Raw genomic sequence first — 26,048 nt, forward strand, 5'->3', positions numbered from 1 at the left:
ACGGTTCAAAGAAAACTTGAATCTCATTTCAAATAAGTACCCCACTCATAGAGTTATAATTGGTGAAGACTTCAATCTACCCTCAATTTGTTTGTGAAAATACATGTTCAAAGCTGGTGGTAGACAGAAAACATCTTCTGAAATTGTACTAAATGCTTTCTCTGAGAATTACTTTGAACAATTAGTTCATGAGCCCACACGAATTGTAAATGGTTGCGAAAACACAACTGACCTCTTAACCTCAAATAATCCTGATCTAATACAGAGCGTCATGACGGATACAGGGATTAGTGAACACAAGGTCATTGTAGTGAGGCTCAAACCCATACCAACCAAAACCACTATAAATAATTGCAAAATATATCTATTTAAAACAGCAGATAAAGTCTCCATTCCTTCCAAGCTAATTATGTAAGTGTAGACCAGATATGGCTCAAATTAAAAGATACAGTATCATCAGCAATAGATAGATTGATACTGCATAAGTTAATAAACAGATGGGACTGATCCACCAGGTACACAAAACATGTCAGAACACTGTTGCAGAAGCAACGAAAAAAGCATGCCAAATTCAGAAGAACGCAAAATCCCCAAGACTGGCTAAGTTTCACGGAATCTAGAAATTTGGTGCGGATGTCAATGCGAGATGTCTTTAATAGTTTCCACAATGAAACATTGTCTCAAAATATAGTAGAAAACCCAAAGAGATTCTGGTCGTATTTAAAGTACACCAGTGGCAAAAATAATCAATACCGTCACTGTGCGATAGAGATGGAAATGTTACCGATGATGGTGCCACTAAAGCGGAGTTACTAAATACAGTTTTCAGTAATCCCTTCATAAAAGAAGATGAAGTAAATATTCCAGAATTCGATACCAGAAGAGCTGTTAGCATGAGCGACATAAAAGTAGATATCTTACGTGTCGCGAAACAACTCTTATCACTTAAAAAAAGGCAAGTTTTCCAGTCCAGATAGTATACCAATCAGGTTCCTTTCAGAGTATGCAGACACAATAGTGCCTTTCTCAGCAAACAACTGCTCACTTGACAAAAGGTCTGTTCCTAAAGACTGGAAAGTAGCGCAGGTCACACCAATATTCAAGAAAGGAAATAGGAGTAACCCATTGAATTACAGACCCATATCACTGACCTCAATTTGCAGTAGGATTTTGGAGCATATACTGTACTCGAACATTATGAATCACCTTGAAGAAAATGACTTATTGATACATAACCAACATGGATTCAGAAAATATCGTTCTTATGGAACACAGCTAGCTCTTTATTCCCATGAAGTAATGGCTGCTGACGACAAGGGATCTCAGATCGATTCCATATTCCTGGATTTCCAGAAGGCTTTTGATACCGTTCCTCACAAGTGACTATTAATCAAATTGCATGCATATGGAGTATCATCTCTGTTGTGTGATTAGATTTGTGATTTCCTCTCAGAGAGGTCACAGTTCATAGTGACATACGGTAAATCATCGAGTAGAACAGAAGTGATAGCTGGCATTTTGCAAGGTAGTGTCATAGGCCCTCTGCTGTTCCTAATTTACATAAATGATCTAGGTGATAATCTGAGCAGCCCCCTTAGATGACACTGTAATTTACCATCTAGTAAAATCATCAGATGGCCAATTCCAATTAAAAAATGATCTAGAGAGAATTTCTGAATGGTGCAATAAGTGGCAATTGGCACTAAACAAAGAAAACTGCGACATCATCCACGTGGGTATTAAAAGAAATCCAGTAAACTTTGGGTATACAATGAATCGCACAAATCTAAGGGCTGTCACTTCAACTAAATACCTAGGAATTATAATTACAAGCTACTTAAAATTGGAAAGATCACATAGATAATATTGTGAGGAAGGCGAAACAAAGACTGCGCTTTGTTGGCAGAACACTTAGAAGATGCAACAAACCCACTAAAGAGACAGCCTACATTACAATTGTCCATCCTCTGTTGGAATATTGCTGCATGGTGTGGGATCCTTACCAGGTACGATTGACGGAGGACATCAAAAAAGTGCAAGAAGGGCAGCTCATGTGTGTTATTGTGCAATAGGGGTGAGAGTGCCACTGATATGAGTTGGGATGGCAGCCACTGAAACAAAGGCAGTTTTCTTTGCAGCGAGATCTATTTACAAAATTTCAATCAACAAGTTTCTCTTCCAAATGCGAAAATATTTTGTTGACACCCACCTACGTAGGGATAAATGATCATCATAATAAAATAAGAGAAATCAGAGCTCGAACAGAAAGATTTAGGTGTTCCTTTATCCCACGTGCCATTCAAGGAATGGTAGAGAAGTAGTATGAAAATAGTTCGATGAGCCCTCTGCCCGGCACTTAAGTGTGAATTGCAGAGTAACCATGTAGATGTAGATGTAGAACTCGCAGCAGGAGGAGCTAATGCAGATGACTCTCTTTGAAAAGATCATGGAAGACCCAAAAGCTGCAAATTGGCAAGAGACTATCAGGATAAATATATTTTAATTTTTATCTGTGATGGGATTGGAACAATAGAGTGGGTGAAGGAGATGGTATCCAAGATATCTCTATGGGAGGAACGAAGATGCTGATGAAGACAGCAGAGTACCATGAAGATATAAATCTGGGTACCTAAGCTACTTAAGAATGTTTCTCCTAAGACCATGTTCAAGCAAATATAGGTGCAGAATTGGAAAATGTTGAAGGAGTAGAGGAGGATAGTTAATTGGAAGGTTGCATCCGAATGCCAAACACTTGTGGTGGAAGTCGGAGAGAAATTCCTAAAAATAATGAAAGTTTTGAGGCTAAAACACTCTTTAGGCTTCTCACAGCTTACTGTCAGCATGATCAAGAATATCAGAAGTGACAGTGGTGGCAAGCTGCTGGTTCAAATTCTTGCACATAAACCTGCAGCACAGTAAGGTGGCAACTGCCATGTTCAGTCACCATCTGGGAAGAGAGGAGGTGGATGTGTACTGAACCAGGAACAGTATTTATATGATGGGAGTGTACCAGGCCTCAGAGAAACTGGAGGTATACTGATTTACACTAGGACAGTTAAAAAAATCCATGCATTTATGTTAAGAATGGGATTTCATTCATGCAGATGGTGAAGTTCAGTTCCAGGGACTTACTCACCTTCAGACTGAAACAGCTTGAGGAAGGAAGAATGAGGGAATCTGCACTAAACTGAATATTTGTTCCACAGAATTTCAAGCTGTGCTTAAGCCTGCTTGGTATTCACCAATTTTGTGATTGAGCTGCTTCTGAACTCCTTAGAGGAGGCATGCTAACAGAATTTTGTAAGTAGCTTGAAGAAGGTGGATTCCTCGATAGTTATTTAAATCCAGTTTGTCACCTTTTTTGTGCAGAGGGTAAATGAAGACATATTTCCAGTGTTCGAGAAGTTCAGAATTGAAACATCAGTTTACTTTCCAAAGAATTGTACACAGTATTTTATAAAATTTTGTTGCAGGTGCAACTAAAGTGATTTCTATACATAGTTCTGAGTATCCTTAAAAATAATTAGTGCAAAGTGAAATATAAAAATATAACCACATAAACGAATAAAAGTAATGCAACTGAACTGGATCAGGTGGTATACTATGCTAATGTATTGTATCCTACAATACTTCAGTCTTGATCTGTTACATTAAAATGTAGATCCTGTGTTGATTTTAAAGCTGACCACAGCTAATGCCCCATGCCTAAACCACATAAAACAGCTTCAGCTCACTGTACGACTTACAATAAATTTCACCATCATCAGGCCGGACAATATAGTGCCAATAACACACTGTAACCTTTCACATCATAAACCTTTCTTCTAGTGTTTGACAGACCAATGGCAGTGCTGTTTGCACCATTCTAAATGACATCATCCAACTGTTCTTGTAATATGCTGCTTCTGGCCCTCACAATAACAATGAAAATCAAGACATTTGCCTATGCATGGATTGTTGTGTCACTCGCAAAAATGCCTGATAACTGTTTCCTACAATATGCTCCTAAGTTGACAGATCACATTAGTTAATTTATTTTATCCACAAGAGAGATGCTTGAGATTGGTGTTTCCATAATCTTTGTTTCCATAATCTCCACATTACAGTAACATTGTGAACAATTAACCTTGGACATATAATTTGCATGATATCACCCTCTGACAGAATACCAAAACTTGCAATCCATACTATACTATTCCATACAAATACACTTAATTCTTAATTAAGTTAATAAAAATTGTTGTAATAGAAACAAAATGTCACTTTAATTCAAACACTGTGCAATTATGCTAATCTCACTTACCCCAGTCTTGGCAACTAGTTCCTCTAGTTGCTTGTTGAGAAGATCAACAGTTGCCTGTCGCTTGCTGATACTGGATTTGAACTGTGTGAGGCTATTGGCTGCATGCTGGCACTCATCCTCTTCTTGTTGCAACTCATGATTGGCCTCTTCAAGAAGCTGAACACCATGTAGAAGTTCACTATTTTGCTGCTCTACTTCCAGTTCTGCTTGTGTCAGTTGATTTTCTGTTTCCATTAGAGCAAGTTCCTGTATTAAAATATATATGTTTTTTGAAAATTTTTAGTCACCCAGAAATAATTACCAGCTAGATCAAATGAATAAAAATCAACAAAGGCTTAAAAAGAAAGTAATAAATACTTTATTATTTTTGTATTCAAAAATATCTTAAAGGACAGCTATATTTACATTTTTCTCATAGTATCAGAATCCCTGCCATATTACTCAGTCTAATAAATGTAATATGGGATCACAGTTATCTTTGAATAACCATGTTGTCTTTTCCCTTCTCTTTGTTTCATTATAGCACTTTTGCACCAATAATACTTGTGATGAACAAAGTATAAATACGCACGTGGAATATTACATGAAATGAGCACATGTGATAGGTTGTGAAGTGTAACTTTCTTACCCAGATTATAAAATAATATGTGATACAAAGACTTTGTCTAGCAATTAATATGCGAATATTTCTTGATGCTATAGTTTGTATTTTTTATAACTGACACTTTCAGTTATTAATTCAAGAATTTTGCTTTATCTCATAATCAGATACTGTAATTCATGAAATTAATGTCTAATGAAAACCAAACTGATTATGGGCTTAAAATGATATCAAATTATTGTATTCATATAGGTGAGTGTTGAAACCTGTGGACAGTGCAAAAGATACACAGTTAAAGACAGTTATTTAATTTGATGGATAAAAAATCTACTCACTAAGTGGCAGCAGAACACCCACATAAAAGACGGTTGTAATTGGCAAGCTTTCGGAGCCAGTGGATCCTTCTTCAGGCACAAGGATTGAAGCAGAAGAAAGAAGGGCAAAGTAAAAGGACTGAAGAGGTCTAGAAAAAGGGGTTGATTTTGGGAAAGTCACCCAGAACCGCAGGTCAGGGAAGACTTACCATATGGGATGAGAAGGAAAGACTGATTGTTTTCATAGTTATAAAAGTCAAAGAAAAGATAAACATGTATTTATGTCAGTAAAAAGAAATATTCATAAAATTTATAGTATCCATACAAGGTGTAAAAACGCCACCAGCTGTCACTGTTGGCATGAACATAAACTATTCGAGCCAATGGTGGCTCGACAACAAACCGGGAGGTGAACCCGGGGAGAGGGAATGAGACTCAATACAAGAGTCAATCTACAGGGCAGCAGAGAGTCCGAAGACCATACAGAAACAAAGCATGAAAATAAACATAAACTTGACAAATGTGGATGATTATCAATAGCACACAGAAAACAGAGCATGACATGAGGTGAGGTACTGGTTCGCAATAGTTGAAATTAGTGTACGAACTGCTGGGAGAGGTCTATCACTGCCGACATGTAAACACCTGAGTCAGTGGATCTACCAAACATCATGATCAATTGCCGGCCAGTAGACGTGATGCCATACCAAATCCTTTAGTGTGATGCATGCAGTGCATGGAGTAGGTGAGCACACAATGCTGGAGGGATGACCAAATGACAGCTTGCTCCTCCATGGCATGCATGAGGACCACCTGGAAAATGTTTAGCCAATCCCGCAGCAGAGAAAAACATACAACAAACTCAATCTCCTCTCGCAAGCTCTGGCCAACCTGCCTGGACAGCGGAAATAATTTTCCAGAACATTAGCTCAGCAGTCATGGTAATCATCAAAGGATACTCCAACAATGACTGCTTGTCCAAGGTAAAAACTAGAGCCTTGTATTGATCTAACTCCACATCAGGATTAGCTGACAACCATGACATTGCATTTGCACTAGCATGTTGGGCAGTGGACCACTCCACAACCAGTTGGTGGTCGAACCTGATAGATTAGCGGGAGGGCTGAATAAGAAAACCAGTGACTTGTGGTTGGTGATGAGTAAGAATCTCACTCCATATAAGAACATTTGAAACTCCTTAGTGCCATAAATGATAGTCGAACATTTGAAACTCCTTAGTGCCATAAATGATAGTTAGTGCCTCTTTTGCCACCTGTGAGTAGTTATGTCGTACCACAGGAAGCTTATTCGATGCACAAGCAGTGGAGTCTCGGTGACAACTGGGTTCTGATGGGACAGAATTGCACTAGTAAAATGCTAGGAGGCTTCGGTGGCAGGCAAAAAGGAGACTGTCATTTACATCCACAACCAATAACAGTAGAACACACTGGGGCACTGCTTGCAGGGCATTTCTGACTGCTTCAGAGTCTAAGGAAAGCACTGGAGCCTCCAAAAACTGTCCCGTGACTCACCAACTTTCAAAAACTGCACTCAGGTGGCACATTTTGCAGTGAACTGCACACTTGGCCTCTACACGCAGGTAATCTTGTTGAACATGCACCAAATGACAATTGGGCAAAACCACCATATTGTCCATTGAAGAGAAAGAGGTGCTGAAGGAGAGAAACACAAAGAACCTGAAAAACATTGTGAGTGGGAATTACAAAGCTTCAGTTGATGCGTACATACCAAGCCCAATAAAGGCAAAGGTGAGCAGCACTGTGATGTCACTGCACTCAAATCAACAGCATCAACATGCTGCAGCTCACCAGAAGGCAAGTCTGTCTGACACACATTACAGGGTGCCAGGGGCTATTTACCTCACATGTTGAACATCACCGTTTTTTAATTTTTGGAAAGTACATCCATTGCCAAAGCAGTAAGCTCATGAGATTCAGCAATCTTAGTGAATGCAGCAAAAAAAGAGTGGGACAAAAAAGGTCAATGCCCCAGTTTGTACCTATGGATCAGGTGTTAACTAGAATATCACATTCATAGTTAGTGAGCCTATTAGCAAACCTGCTTATGAGGTAGCACATTGGGGACACTCAAACAGACACTTGTGCAAAAGCCCCTACATGTCAGCAATCCACAGGAACATATGACTATCCAGGGCACTTGTGGTACGGCTTAAACTTCAACTGTGATGCCACCACATGGATTTGATGGCCAAAATACAGCATGAATAACTGACAAAGTTTATCAAAGGTAAAAAACCAAACAATGGAAAATCCAGAATGGAATGTAACAATATCAAGAAAAGGAAAGTTGCTACTCACCATATAGCAGAATGTTGACTCGCAGATATGCACAACAAAAAGATTGTCACAAACAAAGCTTTTGGCCAGTGAGGCCTTCATCAAAAATAGACCACACACATACACACACACACACACACACACACACACACACACACACACACACACATACACCACTCACTCACTCTTGCAAGTGCAACTCACCCACACATGATTGCAGTCTCAGGCAACTGAGGCCACACTGCGAGCAGCAGTACCAATGCATTGTATGGGTGAGTTGCATTTGTGCCTTGTGTGTGTGTGTGTGTGTGTGTGTGTGGTCTATTTCTGACAAAGGCCTTACTGGCTGAAAGCTTTATTCGTGACAGTCTTTTCATTGTGCCTATCTGACTCAGCATCTCTGCTATATGGTGCGTAGCAACTTTTCTTTTCATAATACTGTTTATCAAATGTAAGTTTCTCAGGGTCAGTAGAGGGCTCCAAATTCTGTACAATTCCATACAATCCCACACAGCTGGACAATAACAAGACAGCCTCATCAACTTGATTGATGATACGCTTTACCTGTAGCTTGTACACAAAAACTCATTTTGCAGAGTTAATTATTTCAAGAAATTATAATTAAACTTTCAAACCACTGTAGAAATAACACCATTGGTCAGAATGATGTCAAATTGCAATGGAATATTTTTGGAAAAGGGGGAAAACGTATGGCAGAAGAAAAATAATAGTTACAAAATGTAGCAATATATGGCACTGAAAGCATCATAATTTAATAGTGGCTGACTACAAATGACAAATGAATCATACAACAATGTCTAAGGTGTATGTTTGACACTAAACCAACTGTACTACTCAGTGTGCATGAGTGAACAGGTGTGATACTGTTAGTTATGTAAGCCCATCCACAAGGCAAGGTCATATCACATCAGATGGGAAAAATTGGTTTGTAATTGTCCTGTGGCCAAAAACCACACAAAAAACATCACTCACATCAGTTTTTTAATTGGCCTGAGGCCAAAAACTGCATAAAAAGCATCAATCACATCGGTTTTTAATTGTCCTGAGGCCAAAAATGGCATAAAATGTATCAATCCATAAAAAGCGTCAATCCAAATCAAACCAGATTACTAATTTCCGTGTGACTGGCGCAAAGCAAGTTCAATATGCTGTCCACTGTTTTCTGCAACAAATTGAAATCGAGAACCTGCATGTTCTACAACTGATTGAAGAGTTTCGGGGGTAACATTCAGAATGTGTTGCACAATGCATGCGTTCAATGAGTGAAGTTTGCAGTCAGAACACTGAAAACAACACCTTTCAGACAGCCCCACAGCCAGAAGTCACAGGGATTAAGATCAGGTCATTGTTACAGCAAAGCTGTAGGGAAATGGTGGGTGATAATTCTATCATTTCCAAAATGGCACTTCAGCAGCTGCTTAACTGGGTTTGCAATGTGCGGAGGTGCATTATCTTGCATAAAATGATCCCATTCATGCTGTTGGAGAGCTGGAATGATGTGGTTGCACAAAAGACACTCATAGCGCTTACCAGTGATGGTACCGGTAACAGGACCGGAAGCACCTGTGTCTCTGAAAAAATATGGCCCTATGATAAATGCTACTGTAAACCCGCATCACATAGTGACCTTTTCAGGATGAAGTGGTACTGGTTGATTTGCATGTGGATTTTCCGTTGCCCATATTCAACAATTCCTTGTATTGACATATCCTGTCACATGGAAGTGGGCTTCGTCCGTCCACAAAACCTTCCATGGCCCATAATTGTCCACTTACACATGAGCAAGAAATACTAAAGCAAAGGTCTTTCTTGCTGGCAAGTCATCAGGAAGTACCTCATGCACATGGGTATTTTTGAATGGATAGCAAAGAAGGATGTTTCGTAGGATTTTACGCACTGTGCTCACAGATCTGTCCAATGTTCAGGCAATTTCCCATGCACTACACGTTTGCACACTAATACCCATCTCTCCTGCATGCTGTGGCCACTGTTTCCACTGACATCGAATCAATTCGTTTCCTCCCTCTACCACGTTGCACAGCAAAAGAACCTGCCTTTTCAAATTTTCGAATCATTTTCTCCAGACCCATGGCAGTCATCGAACCAGTGCCCTTTTTCAAACCCTTTAGTGTCCAGAACTTCTGCAGAGCGACGTGTGCACAGTCATCATTCTTGCAATACAGCTTTACAAGCAGATCGTGATACTAGACTGAGACAGTCATGGTGAACGTCGCAGATGTGGAAGGAGGAAAATCCATGTACCCGGCATGTTTATACCAACTTCAAAGGGTCGTGCGCATGACAGGTGGTTCAGGAGAATAATTTACATCTATTCAATGGTCTCCGATTCGAACACAGTGAAGTAAAACCCATGGCTTATGCAGATGATATAGTATTGCTGAGAAACTGAAGAAGAACTGAAAGACATGTACAGATCTCTCAGGCACAGTGCCAGCAAAATGGGGCTTTTGATTAACCAAGAAAAAACCAAATATATGGAAATAAGTCAAGTCATAAACCCAAATCCTTACTTTGAAATTGACCAGCATTCTAAATTCAGAAAAGTTCTCCAGTTTAAATACCTTGGATCATGTTTCAACAGTGAATATATCATAACAATGGACATAAATGAAAGAACAGCCTCAGGGTCAAGATGTCTGTACTCACTAAGCAACCCACTCAAAATTAAAGCTTTGTCAATCACCACAAAGATGAAGATATACAACACTATCATCTGACCCATAGTACTGTACGGTTCAGAAAACTGGACGCTTAGAAAGAATGAAAGAGAAAAACTGAATTTTTTCGAAAGAAAAGTAATGAGAAAAATCTGGGAATCTGTGTTGGAGAATGGTGTATGGAGAATTCGAAAGAACAATGAAATTTATCAGTTAATGAAGCAACCCATTATCATCCAGAAATTAAAAAGTAGGAGACTGCGATGGGCTGGACATGTGGCTAGAATGGAAACAACAGAATCACCAAGAAAGCATTTGAAGGAACTCTCCAGGCAACAAGACCATTGGGGCGACCCAGTACAAGGTGAAAAGATGACAGAGAGAAGGACATTGCAGCATTAGGAATTCTCACAGGGTAGAGAGAGGCTGCGAGAGATAGAAGGTGGTGGAAGCAGATCATTGATGCAGCACGTTGTCCACAGGGCCTGAGAGAGAGAGAGAGAGAGAGAGAGAGAGAGAGAGAGAGAGAGAGAGAGAGAGAGAGAGAGAAAGACATACAGCACCATCTATTGATCAATTTCCACACTATTTGTTTTCTTCTGCCACATGTTTTCCCCCTTCTCCGACAATATTCTGTTGAAATTTGACGTCATTCTGACCAGTGGTGTTATTTCTACAGCGTTTTGAAAGTTTAACTTTAATTGTAATCACCCTGTACATATAATTTGATGTGCTATACAGTGTACTTCTATAAGAGCATGCAAGACTGTAACAGGACATAGAGAATGCTCTACTGGACAATTTGAGGTAGAGAACCTGTGGTCGTAGAAGACAGCTTAAGGAGATATGGAAGTAAACTTGTCTACCACTTTGTCTTGCATTGTTGTTTTCCAGCTTATTTACAACTAACATGCAAACAACTGTACACATACTGTGCTGTTTATTTCCATGTACATCCTTTATTTCCTGCGAGGAAACAAGAAGTACAAGCCTGATTATTAGGAAGTCATGATGCAGGTTTTGTTTACTTTACTTGCCCATTTATTTATTTATTTGTCGTATCCAAGACATCACTTTTACAAAATCTATAAGATTACAATAAAGATAAAACATAAAACATAAAGCAATACAGTACATGGATGTGAGAGAAGTGAAGATTAAATAAAGTAAAATACAAAAACACAGAAAACAAAGTTCATTCAAAAGAGCTGGTATGATTCTGTCTGGGATTACAATCTTTATATCCCATGCAAAGACCAGTACATCGCAGCTTGAACGGCCTTGTCATTTGCTGTTAGTAGGTCCTGTATTGTGCAAGGTTCAACCTATTTCCTGCAGACTAGTGAATGTTGTGGATCTTGCAGTTCTTCACTTCCAAGGAGCTTGTCTATATTGGTATAGCATCATTTCCTCAGGTTTACTTTGCAACGTGACACACCCGATCTTAATCTATTCAAGGCTTTTTGGATCACGTATGGAAGTTTGAAGCTGGCTGTAGGTTCTTCCCCGGATCTGTTCTCCGGTCTTCCTGGTTCCAAGTTTCGTCACAGTTCTTCTCGTCGTGCTTTATGTGGTAAAGGGATTGGAACAGTTGTTTGTAGAAAAATCATCCTTGATTTAAGTCTTTTAGGTTGGAGGTGGTGTCCAAATATTGGATGCCTGGGATCTGTTTCTTGTTTTTGTTTCTCAGTTTCTGCAGCTGTTCTCCTGATGTCAGGAGGGGCTATGCCCATAAATTGGTACAGCTGATTTGTACGAGTTGGGTGGAGGCAGCCTGTTACAATGTGTCCTGCCTCATTCAGAGCTATATTTACTTGTTTTGCAAGGGTGGATTTTTGCCATACAGGCACTGAGTACTCCGCAGTGGAGAAATGTAATGCTAGTGCTGATGTATGGAGAACTGTGGGTTGTCTTCCCCAACTAAATGTAGGCTTGCGGACGATGTTGCTCCTGGCACTCACTTTCATGTTTGTGTCCAAACAGTGATCCTTGAAGATGAGATGGTGGTTGAGTTTGACTCCAAGATATTTTGGTGTGTCGCAATGAGAGAGGCACTGTCCCTCCAGGTTATGTTGTGCTTGTCCATACGGTGGCTCTGTTGTACCGCATTTATATTGTCCCATGACAGGACATGCTATGAATCAACAACATACCCACTCATTACTCAGTGCCATTCAGAGATGTACAGTACAATACAATGGAGCAGTAGTGGTACAGTTTTGCAGAACTCACTGACGTGCACCTTGTGTATGGGGAAGTACGTTGCAATGCTCCCGCTGCTGAAAGGCTGTACAGGGAATGATTTCCTAACAGGCATCATCTATCATGTCAGGTTCTTATTTCTCTTGATCAATGTGTTTACTGGAACGAAGAAACAAGGAACCTGGCAACATGACGACCACTTGCACACCCGATTTTGAAGAGGAAATGCTGGACTGTGTTCCAGTGAACCTCACAACAAGTACTCATTGTATTGCATGTGAAATGAGTATTGCACATACTAGCATGTGGCAAGTATCCACAAACAACAATTACACTGATATCACCTGCAATGAATCCATGCAATGCTTGTGACTGACTTTGACCCAAAGGGTCACATTGTGTCAGTGGTTGGTCCAACAATGGATTGATCAACCAGATTTCTTCCAAATCATGCTGTTTACTGATGAGGCTTCATTCGACTGTAATGGTATGTTGAACAGCAGGAATATCCATGTGTGAGATGAGGTAAACCCTCATGCTGTAGAAGGTGCACACCATCAAGCACATTTTGCTGTGAATATCTGGGCCAGCATTATAGGGGACTATCTCATTGGGCCATATCTTCTAGCTGGCCATCTGAATGGCCACCTGTACTTGAGGTTCATGCAAAGAGTTCTACCTGAATTGTTGGAGAACGTACCCTTGGCTGTTCATGAGAGGATATGGATACAGCATGATGGTGCACCACCGCACGTCAGTGTATATGTCCACAACCATCTCAAAGCTGTGTTTCCTAGTCACTGGATTGGAAGGGGAGGTCCAATTCCATGGCCTACGAGGTTACCTGACCTGAATCCCCTCGATTATTTCCTATGGGGATATCTACAATCACTTGTATATCAGACCCCAGTGTATACAGAGATGGAATTAGTTGCCAGAATGGTAGCTGCCTGTGGTGTGGTTTGAAACACAAGTTGTGTCAGAATCTTGTTTGCCGATGTCATACTTGCATTGAGATTGATGGCCATCAGTTTCAGCACATTTTTTAAGATACAGTACAAATGGTGTGTTCATTGAGTCAGTGATAGTATTTGCAGTTAACTGTAACTGACTTAAATAAAAAAAACTACACAGTAATGTGATTTTATTCCTATTACTTCCTTCACATGGTTCCTCTGACCCCAGGTTCTCTATCTCATATTTTTCAGTGGAGCATCCTCTATCTCCTGTTAAACTTTTACATGCTCTTATGGAAACCTCCTGCATAAAATATTAGAATATGTGTGATATTTTCCGTTTTGGTATGATATATTCAATGAAGTAGTTTTTGTAAGGATTATGAAGAGAAACATTCCCAAAAGACCCTCGAAAATAATTGCTTTCATGCTTAGATGACATATTTATTTACAGAACCTCATGTAGAAACAAACAGCTAAAGGCAAAATGACTCACTAAGTCTCTGTGGTCCCTCAAAAAGTCTGTGAAAACGATTTCAAAAACAGATTGTGATAGGTGTGGGGATATGACACACATATGTAAAAGCTATATAGCAATTTCTATGCAAGCAGCACTAGTAGTGTTTAAGTAGAGAATTTCAAAAATCAAAAGTTGTATGCTTTCATATATTTGGGAGTATCACTGTCATCCACTAGCAGATGCACAGTTGATACAAATAACAAAATAGGACAAAGGAAAAGTGCAGTAAAATTGTTGAGAGTATTGCTACATATGGTGCAGAGGCGTGGGAGCTGAATAAGAAGGAGAGAGAAAGGCAACTGGCACTGGGAAAGGACTTTTGTACAAGAAATTGTAGTATTTTGAATTGATCCATGTAAAGAATAACACGATATAGGGAAATTGTGGGAACCAGCATGAAAATAATTGATGCAACTGAAAGAAAACAGCTACTGTGACTCAAGTCTCCAGAAAGCATCAATAACAACAGCAGTCCACAACAAATATGCTAATGTACTCCACACGGGAGAAAGAAGAAAGGATACTAGTACGAAATGGAAGAAAGACATCTACGAGAGAATGACAGTCAGATGTCTCTAAGATGGAGACTGGCTAAATAGAAAAAGGTGGAAAATAGGAAGCAAGTCATTGTGACACAGTCATAAGTAATACTTGTGATATAATTACGATACCTATTATCAATCTGTATGATACAGATACACATTTAACACTTTGTAACGGATCTGAGGAAAGAAATGCCATGTCATCTTCACTACAACCTTCAGTTAGAGCACTGTGTTTGATTTTCAGATCATCCACTATACTTACTGCTGAATATGTAATTGACTGTGACTGCATGTTGTAATATAGTAATATGCAGAGCACTGAATTTTAATATTTATAAGCACTAATTTGATGCAGGCAACATGTTAATAAACAATAAAATAAACTACAACAGGGGACATTCTAAACTCAGTAAATTCAATTGCTTCAACAAAGAAGATTAATTCTGGGTAGAGGTAGACAGTACATACATAAGAAGGTTACTATGGTGTGAGAAAAGAAGCAAATGAATCAATTACCGAACTATAGAATTATATGAAAGAGACAATTCTGTGAAAGAAGAACAGGGAAAAAAGATTACAAAAAGCAAGTAAATAAACTTGTTAGGAAAGAGAAGTGAAACAGAGTGGAGGCCATAAATAAAACAAATACCAGTAACTGGGGAGGCAAGAAATATAACAAACAATATATGACATGGGACTAGAAACAATAGGGTGAAGACAGCTGATAAAATTTATGTTACAATGAAACACAGCATTTTGCCAGCATTTAAATAAAAACTAAGTTAATGACCTATAAACTGACTCACCCCATGTCATTAAAACCTATCACATTTATGACCTATTGAAAATGTACCTAAAATGAAAATTTCTAGCAGAATGAAAAGCTACATCTGCAACAAACTACTCACAAACTGCCACAGAGCTGATCAAACTATGTATAATTTGACACATTCCATATCCTTGCGATTCATTCGCTTCCAGGAGCTACAGAACATGAAATAAATAAATAAACAAATAAATAAATAATATAAAACTTTTCACAGCATAAAGACACAGTTCAATCTCAAAAAAGAGTTATGCTCTAATACACAATGACAAATAGTTGGGCAGGAATGAGCGTTCCTTTTTTTTCCCCTCCAAACCTCAGTCAATATCAACCATCTTCCAATCGAAAATACTGTGACAACATGTACATTGTTTTCATATAGAACACACATAAACAAATTACAGTTGCACATAGGAAACTTCAACTAACCACAAACATATATCAAATATGTCTAAATCCTGTACAAAGAAGAGAAACTTCCAGCAGTGTGAAAGGCAAAAAGAAGGAAGTTAATGTAAAAGAAATAGAAGACCCTGTGATGCATCCTAAATTAAATAGTGTACTGAGATATTCAGGCCCTGATGCGGCAGCAGATATTCGAACAACGACAGTCAATGGAGGATCAGTAAGAAGGATTTTTTCTTTTTTCTTTTTTTTTTTTTAATTCTGCTGTGTGAAGCATAGAAAATAATTGAATTCCTCAACATTTCCACAAATACACACTTTTGTATATAAGTACGAAAACTGTCAGTCACTTTAACATCTGAGACTCTTAAACTATTTATTTGGAAAAACAGAAAGAAAAAATGAAGAACTGTATGGCACCAATTAGCTGAGCTTCACAAATAGCACAGGAACTTGAGAAGGAATACTCATTTTCTGCTATTTTTAGTGAACTACCAAGAATATACATTAGATAATACCATCAACAATAGGTGGATTAAGCTGTATCATCTCTTCAGTTAATTTGTGTGTGGAAGATCTAATGGAGACAGTGAAGCAAAATTTTACAGTAGGAATAAAAGTACTACAGAAAAAAGATACAACTTCTCATTCGCACATGACATCAACCTTATGGCTGAAAGAAAGAAATAAGGTTTAAAAGGACTGTTACACATGATGAACAAGATGATTATCAAAGGATATGATGTGAAGATACCTTCAAAAAAAGAAAAAAAAAACTTCAAGTTGTATATGGAGGATATGATGTGAAGATACCTTCAAAAAAAGAAAAAAAAAACTTCAAGTTGTATATGACACACTGGAATATATGACTCATGTCACTCCTATTGCCAAGAAAGTTCCTTTGACAGGCACATTTAAACATTAGTTTCTACAACCTATATCAAACAGTTAGAGAATTATTGAACATGTTTTATGCTAATATATTGTAGGGGTTCACTGGATGTCACCCCCAACAACGGTTCAGGACAGTCAAACAGAGGAGACGAGGAAATGGCAGAAGTAAAGCTGTGAGGGCAGAGCATGATTCGTGCTTGGGTAGCTCAGATGGCTGAGCACTTGCCCGTGAAAGGCAAAGGTCCCGAGTTCAAGTCTCGGTCTGGCACACAGTTTTAATCTGCCAGGAAGTTTCATATCAGCACACACTCTGCTGCAGAGTGAAAAATCTCGTTCTAGAGAGACAGTGGTTTGGACCTGTCTCATGCCCAAGGCATTAATGAGACAGCATTAAATTAACATCCATTTATTGCTGACAGTTTTACAGTGATTCAGTCTCCTTCTTGGTGCACACTGAGTGGTGCATCAGCACAAGGTGCCCTGTTCCCAAGTCAAACAGCATGCAGTCAGACAGATTAGTTTCTCATCCATGGAAGATCTGCCTGGCCCTCCTCTTCAGTCAGTTATCATTGTGATCAGCATGAATAGCAACTTGCAGACTTGAAGCCCCCCCTCCCCCACATACACACACAAATCCCTTCCCCTGCACCTTCCTCCCATCCTCTCCTCACAGCCAGATTGCTGTGGACTCATACAAGTAGACTCCAAACTGGCAGTGGATGTCAATACTTGGTTGTGTGTCAACCGGCCATACTGCATCTAATGGAGCTGGCCTTCTGTTGGCATCAGTGATGCAGACGGCATGTACAGACTTTGAACTCTGACTGGTAGGAAGGGGATGGTTATACAGTGGTTGATAATGTGATTCCCCCATAAGGGTAACTAAATGTGCTCCAGTTTTTCAAGCCTATCAACATTAACGGAATATCATTAAAACTCATTATCAATAATGTTGTGGTGCTGAATCAGATGTTCCTGAAGCTTTCTTGCACAGTCAGTGGCAATGTGCCCCTTGCTTCTTTGTGTTTCGGCACCCCTGAGTGTTATACTCATTACGAAATCACTGCATTCCAGGCAGGCATGCTATGCCTGGATGTCATTCGAAACAGTTCAAAAATTTTATTCTTCACTGTAGTATTATTTTGCTGTGCAACATTCCCCCACTTTTTATTAAATGGGATCTCTTTTTGCCTCTAACTAAAGCTAATTCCACAAAGCGTAATCCATTACATGAAATTCCTAAATCTATTACACAAATTCCCAGATGACTTTTTATCCTTTATTTACTAATGTATAGATCCATGAATTGACTTACTCAGTATTATTTCCTGTCAAATTACTAAACCAGGCAACAGGTAAGTGATGCAAGTGTCATTCAGTCTTTCGCTTGCAAAAATAGAAATTACACTAATGGTCACGAGAATTGTTACAGTACGGTAGCTGTAAAGCTCATACTCATAACATGGTTACTCTGCTTCTCTCAGTACTGCATTGCAATGTCTCATTTGTGGAAATGCGGCCCTTCTGTGATGCCATAAATTTATCTAATGAGTGATATCTGGATTTAAGATATCATTCAAAAATGTCGGGTTCTAAACTGGTAGTATCTCCAACAGCTTCTATGGCCAAAACAGCAAGGGCTGGCTTAATTTAGTCATTGTTGTACCTGCAATCATGGCTGGAAGGCAAGAGGTGTTCTGGCTATCTCACAAACCATACAATTTTAGTAATACTCTGCAACTTCCCCTTTCCATTATAATTCAGAATTATAACATCTGGAATGAATACTGAATAAATCCAATGTCCACCCATTCTCTGAAAATGTGGATAGGGGTTAGTTCTTCCCTAAAAAATGGTTCAAATGGCTCTGAGCACTATGGGACTTAACTTCTGAGGTCATCAGCCCTCTAGAACGTAGAACTACTTAAACCTAACTAACCTAAGGACATCACACACATCCATGCCCAAGGCAGGATTCGAACCTGCGACTTTAGTGGTCACGTGGTTCCAGACTGTAGCGCCTAGAACCACACGGCCACCCCAGCCAGCAGTTCTTCCCTCTGACACTCTGTGGCTTCAGATTTCCCCAGGAACAACTGCGTGTCACATGCTTACATGTCATTCTGGACCATCCTAGTTGAACAGACCACGATATTGTCTTGCTTACAACACCACAGCTATTCCATGAAAATTAGAGCATAATTTTCTCTGTTTTCCAAGACTTTTAGCTCTTCACTGGTTTGAACAAATACCATTACTCCCCTCTGGATATGGTGTGTGATCAGCAATATTACCAAATTCTTCCTAGCTGCCCATGTTGGCACACCACTTCCTTTCCCACATTCAAAAAATGTGAGTGCCTAAGAAAAACACTACCAAACAACATAACATTGCCAACTCCTAACCTGCCTAGTACAAAACAAGAAACAAACCCTCAAAACACAATAGTATAAACCCCAACGTCTGAGAAAGAACAAGACAAAAAGACATTTCAATGCAAAAGAAACTAAATACTGTTTACCAATTATGAGGTCTTAGTGCCTACAGCATGTTGCTTGTATCCCAATCATTCTTAACTAGTGGCTTCTTGACCCTCATAGACGCTTAAATCTGTACTACCTGTGGTTATGGAATCTGTGCCAAAGTATCTAATTCTCCACTGATTGGTTTGCCTCAGATGACATGAATAATAGATGTCATCAATGGAAGCTGCACCTTCACATTTATCGGTGATGTCATCTCTGACACATGATAAGGTCTCAGATACTTAGAAACTTTTCTGTTCTGCCCTTCAGTAAAACCTGCTGGACCATTTGATACAGTGGCAATTTTCCAGTATGTTGGCCAGTGTGTTCCTGACATTTGAGTGCCTTCATATTTGTCTGTTTAACCTTCTGCCAGACCTCTCTTGACCATTTCGTGAACTTCTTCATTGATTCTTCATTAGCACGTAATTTAGGTTTCTGAACCTTGAAAAGAAATGGCATCCACATACAACCTCATATTGTGAAAGATCTGTACCCATATGTACTTCAGAATTATGCGCAGAGATGATGCATTGAAGTATGACTTTCAAATAATGCTGACTGTTTACATAATGATTCAAAATTTTAGAAATTGTGCAACGAATCCTCTCGGTACATACATTTGCTTGTGGATGGAAAGGACTAGTGTGCAGTTTTCAGATATGAAGCAACTTCTTCAACATGTCTGGCACAAAAGTTGTAGCCTGGCCTGCAATTACAGTATCAGAATATCAAATGTTAATATCCATTTTTTTTGTGAATTTTGGTTTATTATTCTCACAATGTACATAACCTAAATCACTTGATTCAAGTACAAGTGACACAGAATACACCTAATGGCCAACTATGCCAAATGCTCACTATGTTTATTCACTGTGTGTTCCAGGTGTGTGCCTGTTAGTGTCTGACAAGTTGTATTACTTTTTATTGAGAAGAATTTTCCTTTGTTATTATACTTCTCTACTGTGGTCATAATAAAACACTTGTTCTTGTTTACCTGTATCTTTATCATTTCTTGTCACGCATTTCATCATGGGAGATATAGCAGTAATAACGCAATTTTGTTATACATTACATACAATTAAAAAACTAACAATTATCCCTTGCTCAAATCATCAATTCATCTTTTACGAATTCTTCTACTGAATAGTAGCATATCTCATGCAGAATCTACTGCAGCCTTGTTTTTAAAATCTCTGGCTTCATATCAAATATGTTTTTACCCACTAACTTGTTATATACTGGCAACCCAATATACTATGGAGCCCACGCATATAATTTCAGCTGATGTGTTGGTAACATAAAATTATTTTTATTTCTCTTGTTAATATATGTGTGGTTAAAATGATACTCCTCAAATAATTTTTGTCTGCTGAGTAGGAAGATTTTAATTCCATAAAACTATATGAAGGGAACAGTCAGGATTTGCAGTTTCCGAAATAATGGGTGACAAGATTCTGTTTGCTGTGCAGTAAACATTTATCTGATAATTTTCTTCCGCAGTTTCAGAATTCAAGACACACTGTTTGAATTTCCCCACAAAATTATAGCATACTTAATGACCAATTCAAAATAACTATGATATGCTATATTTTGTGTGCTCATGTCAGTATGATTTGCTATTATTTGCATGAAAAATGCAAAACTACTTAGCTTATTCAGCAGAAAGTCAATACATATATTCCAGCATAAGTTCTTGTTGACATTTAGTCCTAGGAATTTGGTTGTGTCAACTTCTTCCATTAGTTGATTGTTGTATTCTATTTTAAATCCCACACATTTCAAATGTTTGGTTTTGAAATGTACCATACGGCCCAAGCTATTTAACTGGAACCAGTTTTCTAGTGTATACAGAGTGCTTAAAATGGAGTTTGGAATTTTTTCTTCATCATAATCTTCAGTGATCACAGAAGTATCATCCGCAAACAGAACTGATGGGGAATTTACCCTTATGGGTAAATGGGTAAATCATTTACACAGAATAGGAATGCAATTGGCCTCAAAATGGAGCCTTGAGGATCACCTTGTGATACTGTACTCTATTTACAATAATAAATCACTGCATTTGAAGTGATCATTACCTTTTGTTTTCTGTTGTGCAAGTATGATGAAAGGCTATTCAGAGCATTGTCCTTAATCCCATGTTTGTCTTATTTGTAAATAAGCAAGATATAATACATGGAGTCAAATGCTTGTGTAAGATCACAGAAGATACCTGCAATTTTCCTCCTCTGATCCAATGGTTTGCATATCTTTTTGATAAAGTTATTCACAACTGCATTTGTCACTGTCCTTATCTGCTACTTGTGCTTTCTGTCACTATCACAAGCTTTTACCTAATGCTTGCAGAGCTCCAATTTTCCTGCTTAGTGTCTCTGTGATTGTGTGCTTTTATCCAGGTCTATGCATCACTTTGTAATTAAACATGCTTAGCTTCAATGTTCACTGTGCCAGCCAATTGGAAGGGTCATTTAATCCCAACAGCCACTTACAGGAAGCATGTACCTTAAACATTTTCTTTATAAATAACAAAGTAGGTATTACCATAACTAACAGCTAGCATTTCTTTCTCTGTTGTGGAATAGTTACATTCTGCCTTGTTCAACTGCCCCAACACATAAGCCACTAGACTTTCACTATAATCCACAATTTGACTCAAAACACAACCAACTGCAGTATTGCTTGCATTGCAAGACAGGATGAATTGTTGCTTGAAGTTATGAAATACCAACACAGGACTTGATAGAAATGCTTGTTTTAATTTCTCAAATGCAGCTTGACACTCTGCTGACCTTTGAATTTCATTCCTTTTTTCAATAAACAATTCAAGGGCTCAGCAATTTGCACAAAATGCCTCACAATTTTTTTGTAATTTGTTAATTACAGAGGCCTAAAAATGATTGTACCTGTTTCACAGTCTGCGGTGAACAAAGGCATGGCATGTTGATATTAGCTATCGATCAGTTCTTACTTTTTCCTGGCTAATTACATGTCCAAGATAGTTTACTTTTGTTTGAGCAAAATGTCACTTATTGACACTGAGTGTTAGACTGCAGTCTTTTAAAAGCTTCTTCCAATCTCTCATATGTTCTTACATATCCTTTGAAAATAGAATTAAACCACCAAGGTAGACCAAAAATGTTTTAGGTTTCAACCACAAAGCCCTCCATCCAAGAGCGTCTGGAATGCAGCCAGTGCATTCTTCAGTCCAAATGACACTCTAAGATATTGGTAACACCCCATGGTATCTGTTTTTGGCATGTCTTGAAACTACTTCTAGCTGGTGGTAGCCACTCTTGAAATTCATGATTGAGAAGTATCTACATTGACCCAAACTGTTGAATGTTTCTGTAGTGTTATGGGTGGGATATGCAACAGTGATATTCCTAGCACTGAGATAGCAATAATCACAACAAAAACTATATTTCTTGGTACCATCCAAAAAATTTTTATGCACAGTGATAACAAGTATTTAACTATCTCACATAGTACAGAAATGCTAATGGTAGTTTATGGCTATGGTCATTACTTGACATGTCACTACAGACTTTCTCTAAGACATTCAAATTGACAACCATCACACTCTTTGGTGGACTAACCTCATCTATGCCAAAATTGTCAAAACTCACAGAAAGCATAAATCTCCCTCTATATTCATAGCACACACTAAAACTCCTCTGCACCACGCAATGTAATTTATCTAATTCCTCATTGTAGTCCAATAGTTCTACCATGCACAATGATTTCCTTGTTAAGCCCATAGCTACATTAACCAAGATCAATTTTCCTGTACCTGCTGCTGTGTTATAATTTAACCTTTAGTGTACTTGTATGCAGTTTAGGTTGCAACACCTTCATGACAGGCACACCTTGCAAAATTGTTTCACTAACAGCTCTCTCTCCCCATTAGAGACAAAGTCCCACCAAGTTTGATATTATGCTACGAGAGATCAATTACAGCACATTGTTCATTCACAAAACTACCTCATCCTGAAGTAACGTGGCTACCTGACTCTTCAGAATATCAATGGCTTTATTTTAAGTTGCAGGAAATGTTTCTGGTTGTTGTATAACCTCCATTCTGAATTATGCTATGGAACAAATGAGAACCCAGTAAATGACACTATATCAATAAGCAAAAGTCTGCACCCGGGAGCTGAGTGGTCAGTGCAACAGAATGTCAATCCTAAGGGCCTGTGTTCGATTCCCGGCTGGGTCAGAGATTTTCTCCGCTCTGGGACTGGGTGCTGTGTTGTCCTAAAATGGCTCTGAGCACTATGGGACTTAACATTTGAGGTCATCAGTACCCTAGAACTTAGAACTACTTAAACCTAACTAACCTGAGGACACCACACACATCCATGCCTGAGGCAGGATTTGAACCTGTGACTGTAGCGGTCACGCGGTTCCGGACTGAAGTGCCTAGAACCGCTCGGGCACTGTGGCCGGCTGTGTTGTCCTAATCATCATCATTTCATCCCAATCGACGCACAAGTCGCCAAAGTGGCATCAAATCAAAAGACTTGCACCCGGCGAACGGTCTACCCGACAGGAGGCCATAGACACACGACATTTACAATAAGCAAAACACTTACACTAATCCTTTCAGTATATCATGGCACCATGGGACTCAGTGCATTGCTGTGCTTCATGGCTAAACCTCCTAAAAATATCACAAGTTACCAGCACTGCCCCGGCAGAAGATAATTCATGCCCAGCTAATCACAATGATGGCACCTAGCTGACCATAATTCCTCCCTACAGTTACAACAGAACTGCAATGGATCTGCACGTTTGTGTGGCCTAAACAGTGTCACTTTTAAGTTTATATGCATGTCCTACCAACTCAACATGACCTCAAAATACAAGAAAAAAGAAAAATGGCCAACAAAAATGGTCACTCACCACACCACATAATGACAGGTGTAATAACGGCTCCCAATGTGCAGGTGTGGTCCCTCTATGCCAATGGCAGCCAATGTAAACACTTCTGCCCTGAAATTGTGGAGTTTCACTAGATGTGACCCACTACAAGTGTTCAGAATGGTTGAGTGAAAGGTGGTGGTGAGGACCTGTGTCACGCCCAAGGTGTCAATATGACAGCATTAAATTACCATCCATTCAGTGCTGACAGTTTTACAGTCTCCTTCTCAATCCAGCATGGTAGCAGCCAGGCTATGTCTGCAGCACAGGAATGTGCTGAGTGGCACGTCAGTGCCCATCATGCAATTTGTAATCCCTGGAGTTGCTGGTGGTCAGGTCCGCATCCTCATGCCAGGTGGAGTGTGACTGGAATGTTCCCACAGCCACAAGTGATTGTGGATGTTTGCTGAAGCCTCAATGCGCCCGTTGTTCATAGTTTTCTTGGGCTTGCCCTCAAGAAATCAGCATACAGCCTGATGACAGTTGTCATGATGCTGAGTATGCAGAAATCCCAACAGTAACATGGTGGACAGCCCAAGGGGCAGGCTCAGTGTACAGTCAGTAAGACAGTACACACACTGCCAAGGAGTGGTGGTGCATGAGGTGCCCTGCTCCCAAGTCAAATAGCTTGCACCCCCCCCCCCTCCCCCTCCCCCCCTCCCCTCCAGAAGTAGACCCCAAACTGGCAGCAGCTGGCAACACTTCTTTGTATGTCAACCAGTCATCTTGTAACAAACAGAGCTGGCATTCTGTCACTATCAGTGATGGAGACAGTATGAGCAATACTCTGACCCCTGAGTGGAAGGAAGGAGAGTTTTACATAGTGGTTGATGACATTATTGCCTGTACAGGTAATTGGATGCGCTTGAGTTTTTCAAGCCTGTCAGTGTTTTATGCTGGACTAATGTTTAGTTTCAGAGCTACAGGGTGTAATTGTATGCAAGATTTGCAGCCTGAAAGGGGTTCTTGCATAATCTTTAGGTGTTATTACTCTGCACTGTCCCATTAATAGAATATCTTTATGCCTCATTTGCAATGATTTCCTGGTGCTGGTCAGGTGTTTCTGGGGCTCTCTATTGCACAGTCTCTGGCAATATGCTCCTTGCTTATTTGTGTTCTGGTGGCCACAAGTGTTTATATTCATTACACAACCATTGCATACTGTGCAGACATGCTTTGCCTGTATATCATTCCAGAGAGCATCAAAATTTTGATCTTGATTTCAATACTACTTTTCTGTGCTACTATATTGTGAAGATATCTGAAGACTGAATAACTCTACAAATACCAATCTTGACAAAATAAGGTCACTCTGTTCATTCATCAAATATAGAATACAATAAATACCTGTGTGCAGGTTGACGTTTTGTTCCTTGACTTTCAGAAGAGATTCAGTATAGTTACATAATGTTACCTAGTGAAGCAGATATTAACTTACAGAACATGGGATCAGATTTGTAATTGAGTTCAGGACTACCTAGTAGGCAGCACTCAGTGTGTTCTACTTACTGCAAAGGAACCACCAGCATTGAAACTAGTTTCAGATGTTCTTCAAGGGAGTATTATATGTCCATTATTATAGACAACATACAAAAATGATTGTATGCTTAATCTCAAAAGCAAATGCCATGCTCAACAAAAATCAAAATATTTATGCAAAATTGTCCATCTAGATTGCACTTTATTTCTTCAAATGGCTAACTAATTTTGGCAAAGTGCTATCATACGAAATGCGTTATCTGTTTGAAGAAACAACATGTGTTTAACGGCACCACCGTTTAGGTTAGGGAAAGTTAGTTTTGTGCGATATTTGCAGCACGAGTTACAGCCAGGTGTGAGCTAGATTGCAGTAAGTTACACATACCAGCAGTTGCAAAGGCAAAACAGAGGTGCACAGCCAAGTGTAAATAGCTGTCGTTTTCTAACAAGATTCATTGAAGTGTGACACCTCTCCTGGATGGCGGGGCATGTCACACCACCGGCTACACACAGAGCAGATGGGGCACCAGCATTCCAG

General features: G+C 39.3%; 1 protein-coding gene across 1 annotated transcript in view; it reads right to left on the reverse strand.

The window, feature by feature from the left end:
- Nucleotides 1-26,048, reverse strand: part of LOC126457654 (coiled-coil domain-containing protein 40) — a 392,411-nt gene that overhangs the window by 142,089 nt on the left and 224,274 nt on the right. The window contains exon 8 of the mRNA XM_050094144.1: nt 4,304-4,549. Coding sequence (XP_049950101.1) covers nt 4,304-4,549 — 246 coding nt within the window. The remainder of the gene's footprint in view (nt 1-4,303; nt 4,550-26,048) is intronic.

Source organism: Schistocerca serialis, chromosome 2, assembly GCF_023864345.2.
Source record: "Schistocerca serialis cubense isolate TAMUIC-IGC-003099 chromosome 2, iqSchSeri2.2, whole genome shotgun sequence".
NCBI classification, from domain to species: Eukaryota; Metazoa; Arthropoda; class Insecta; order Orthoptera; family Acrididae; genus Schistocerca; species Schistocerca serialis.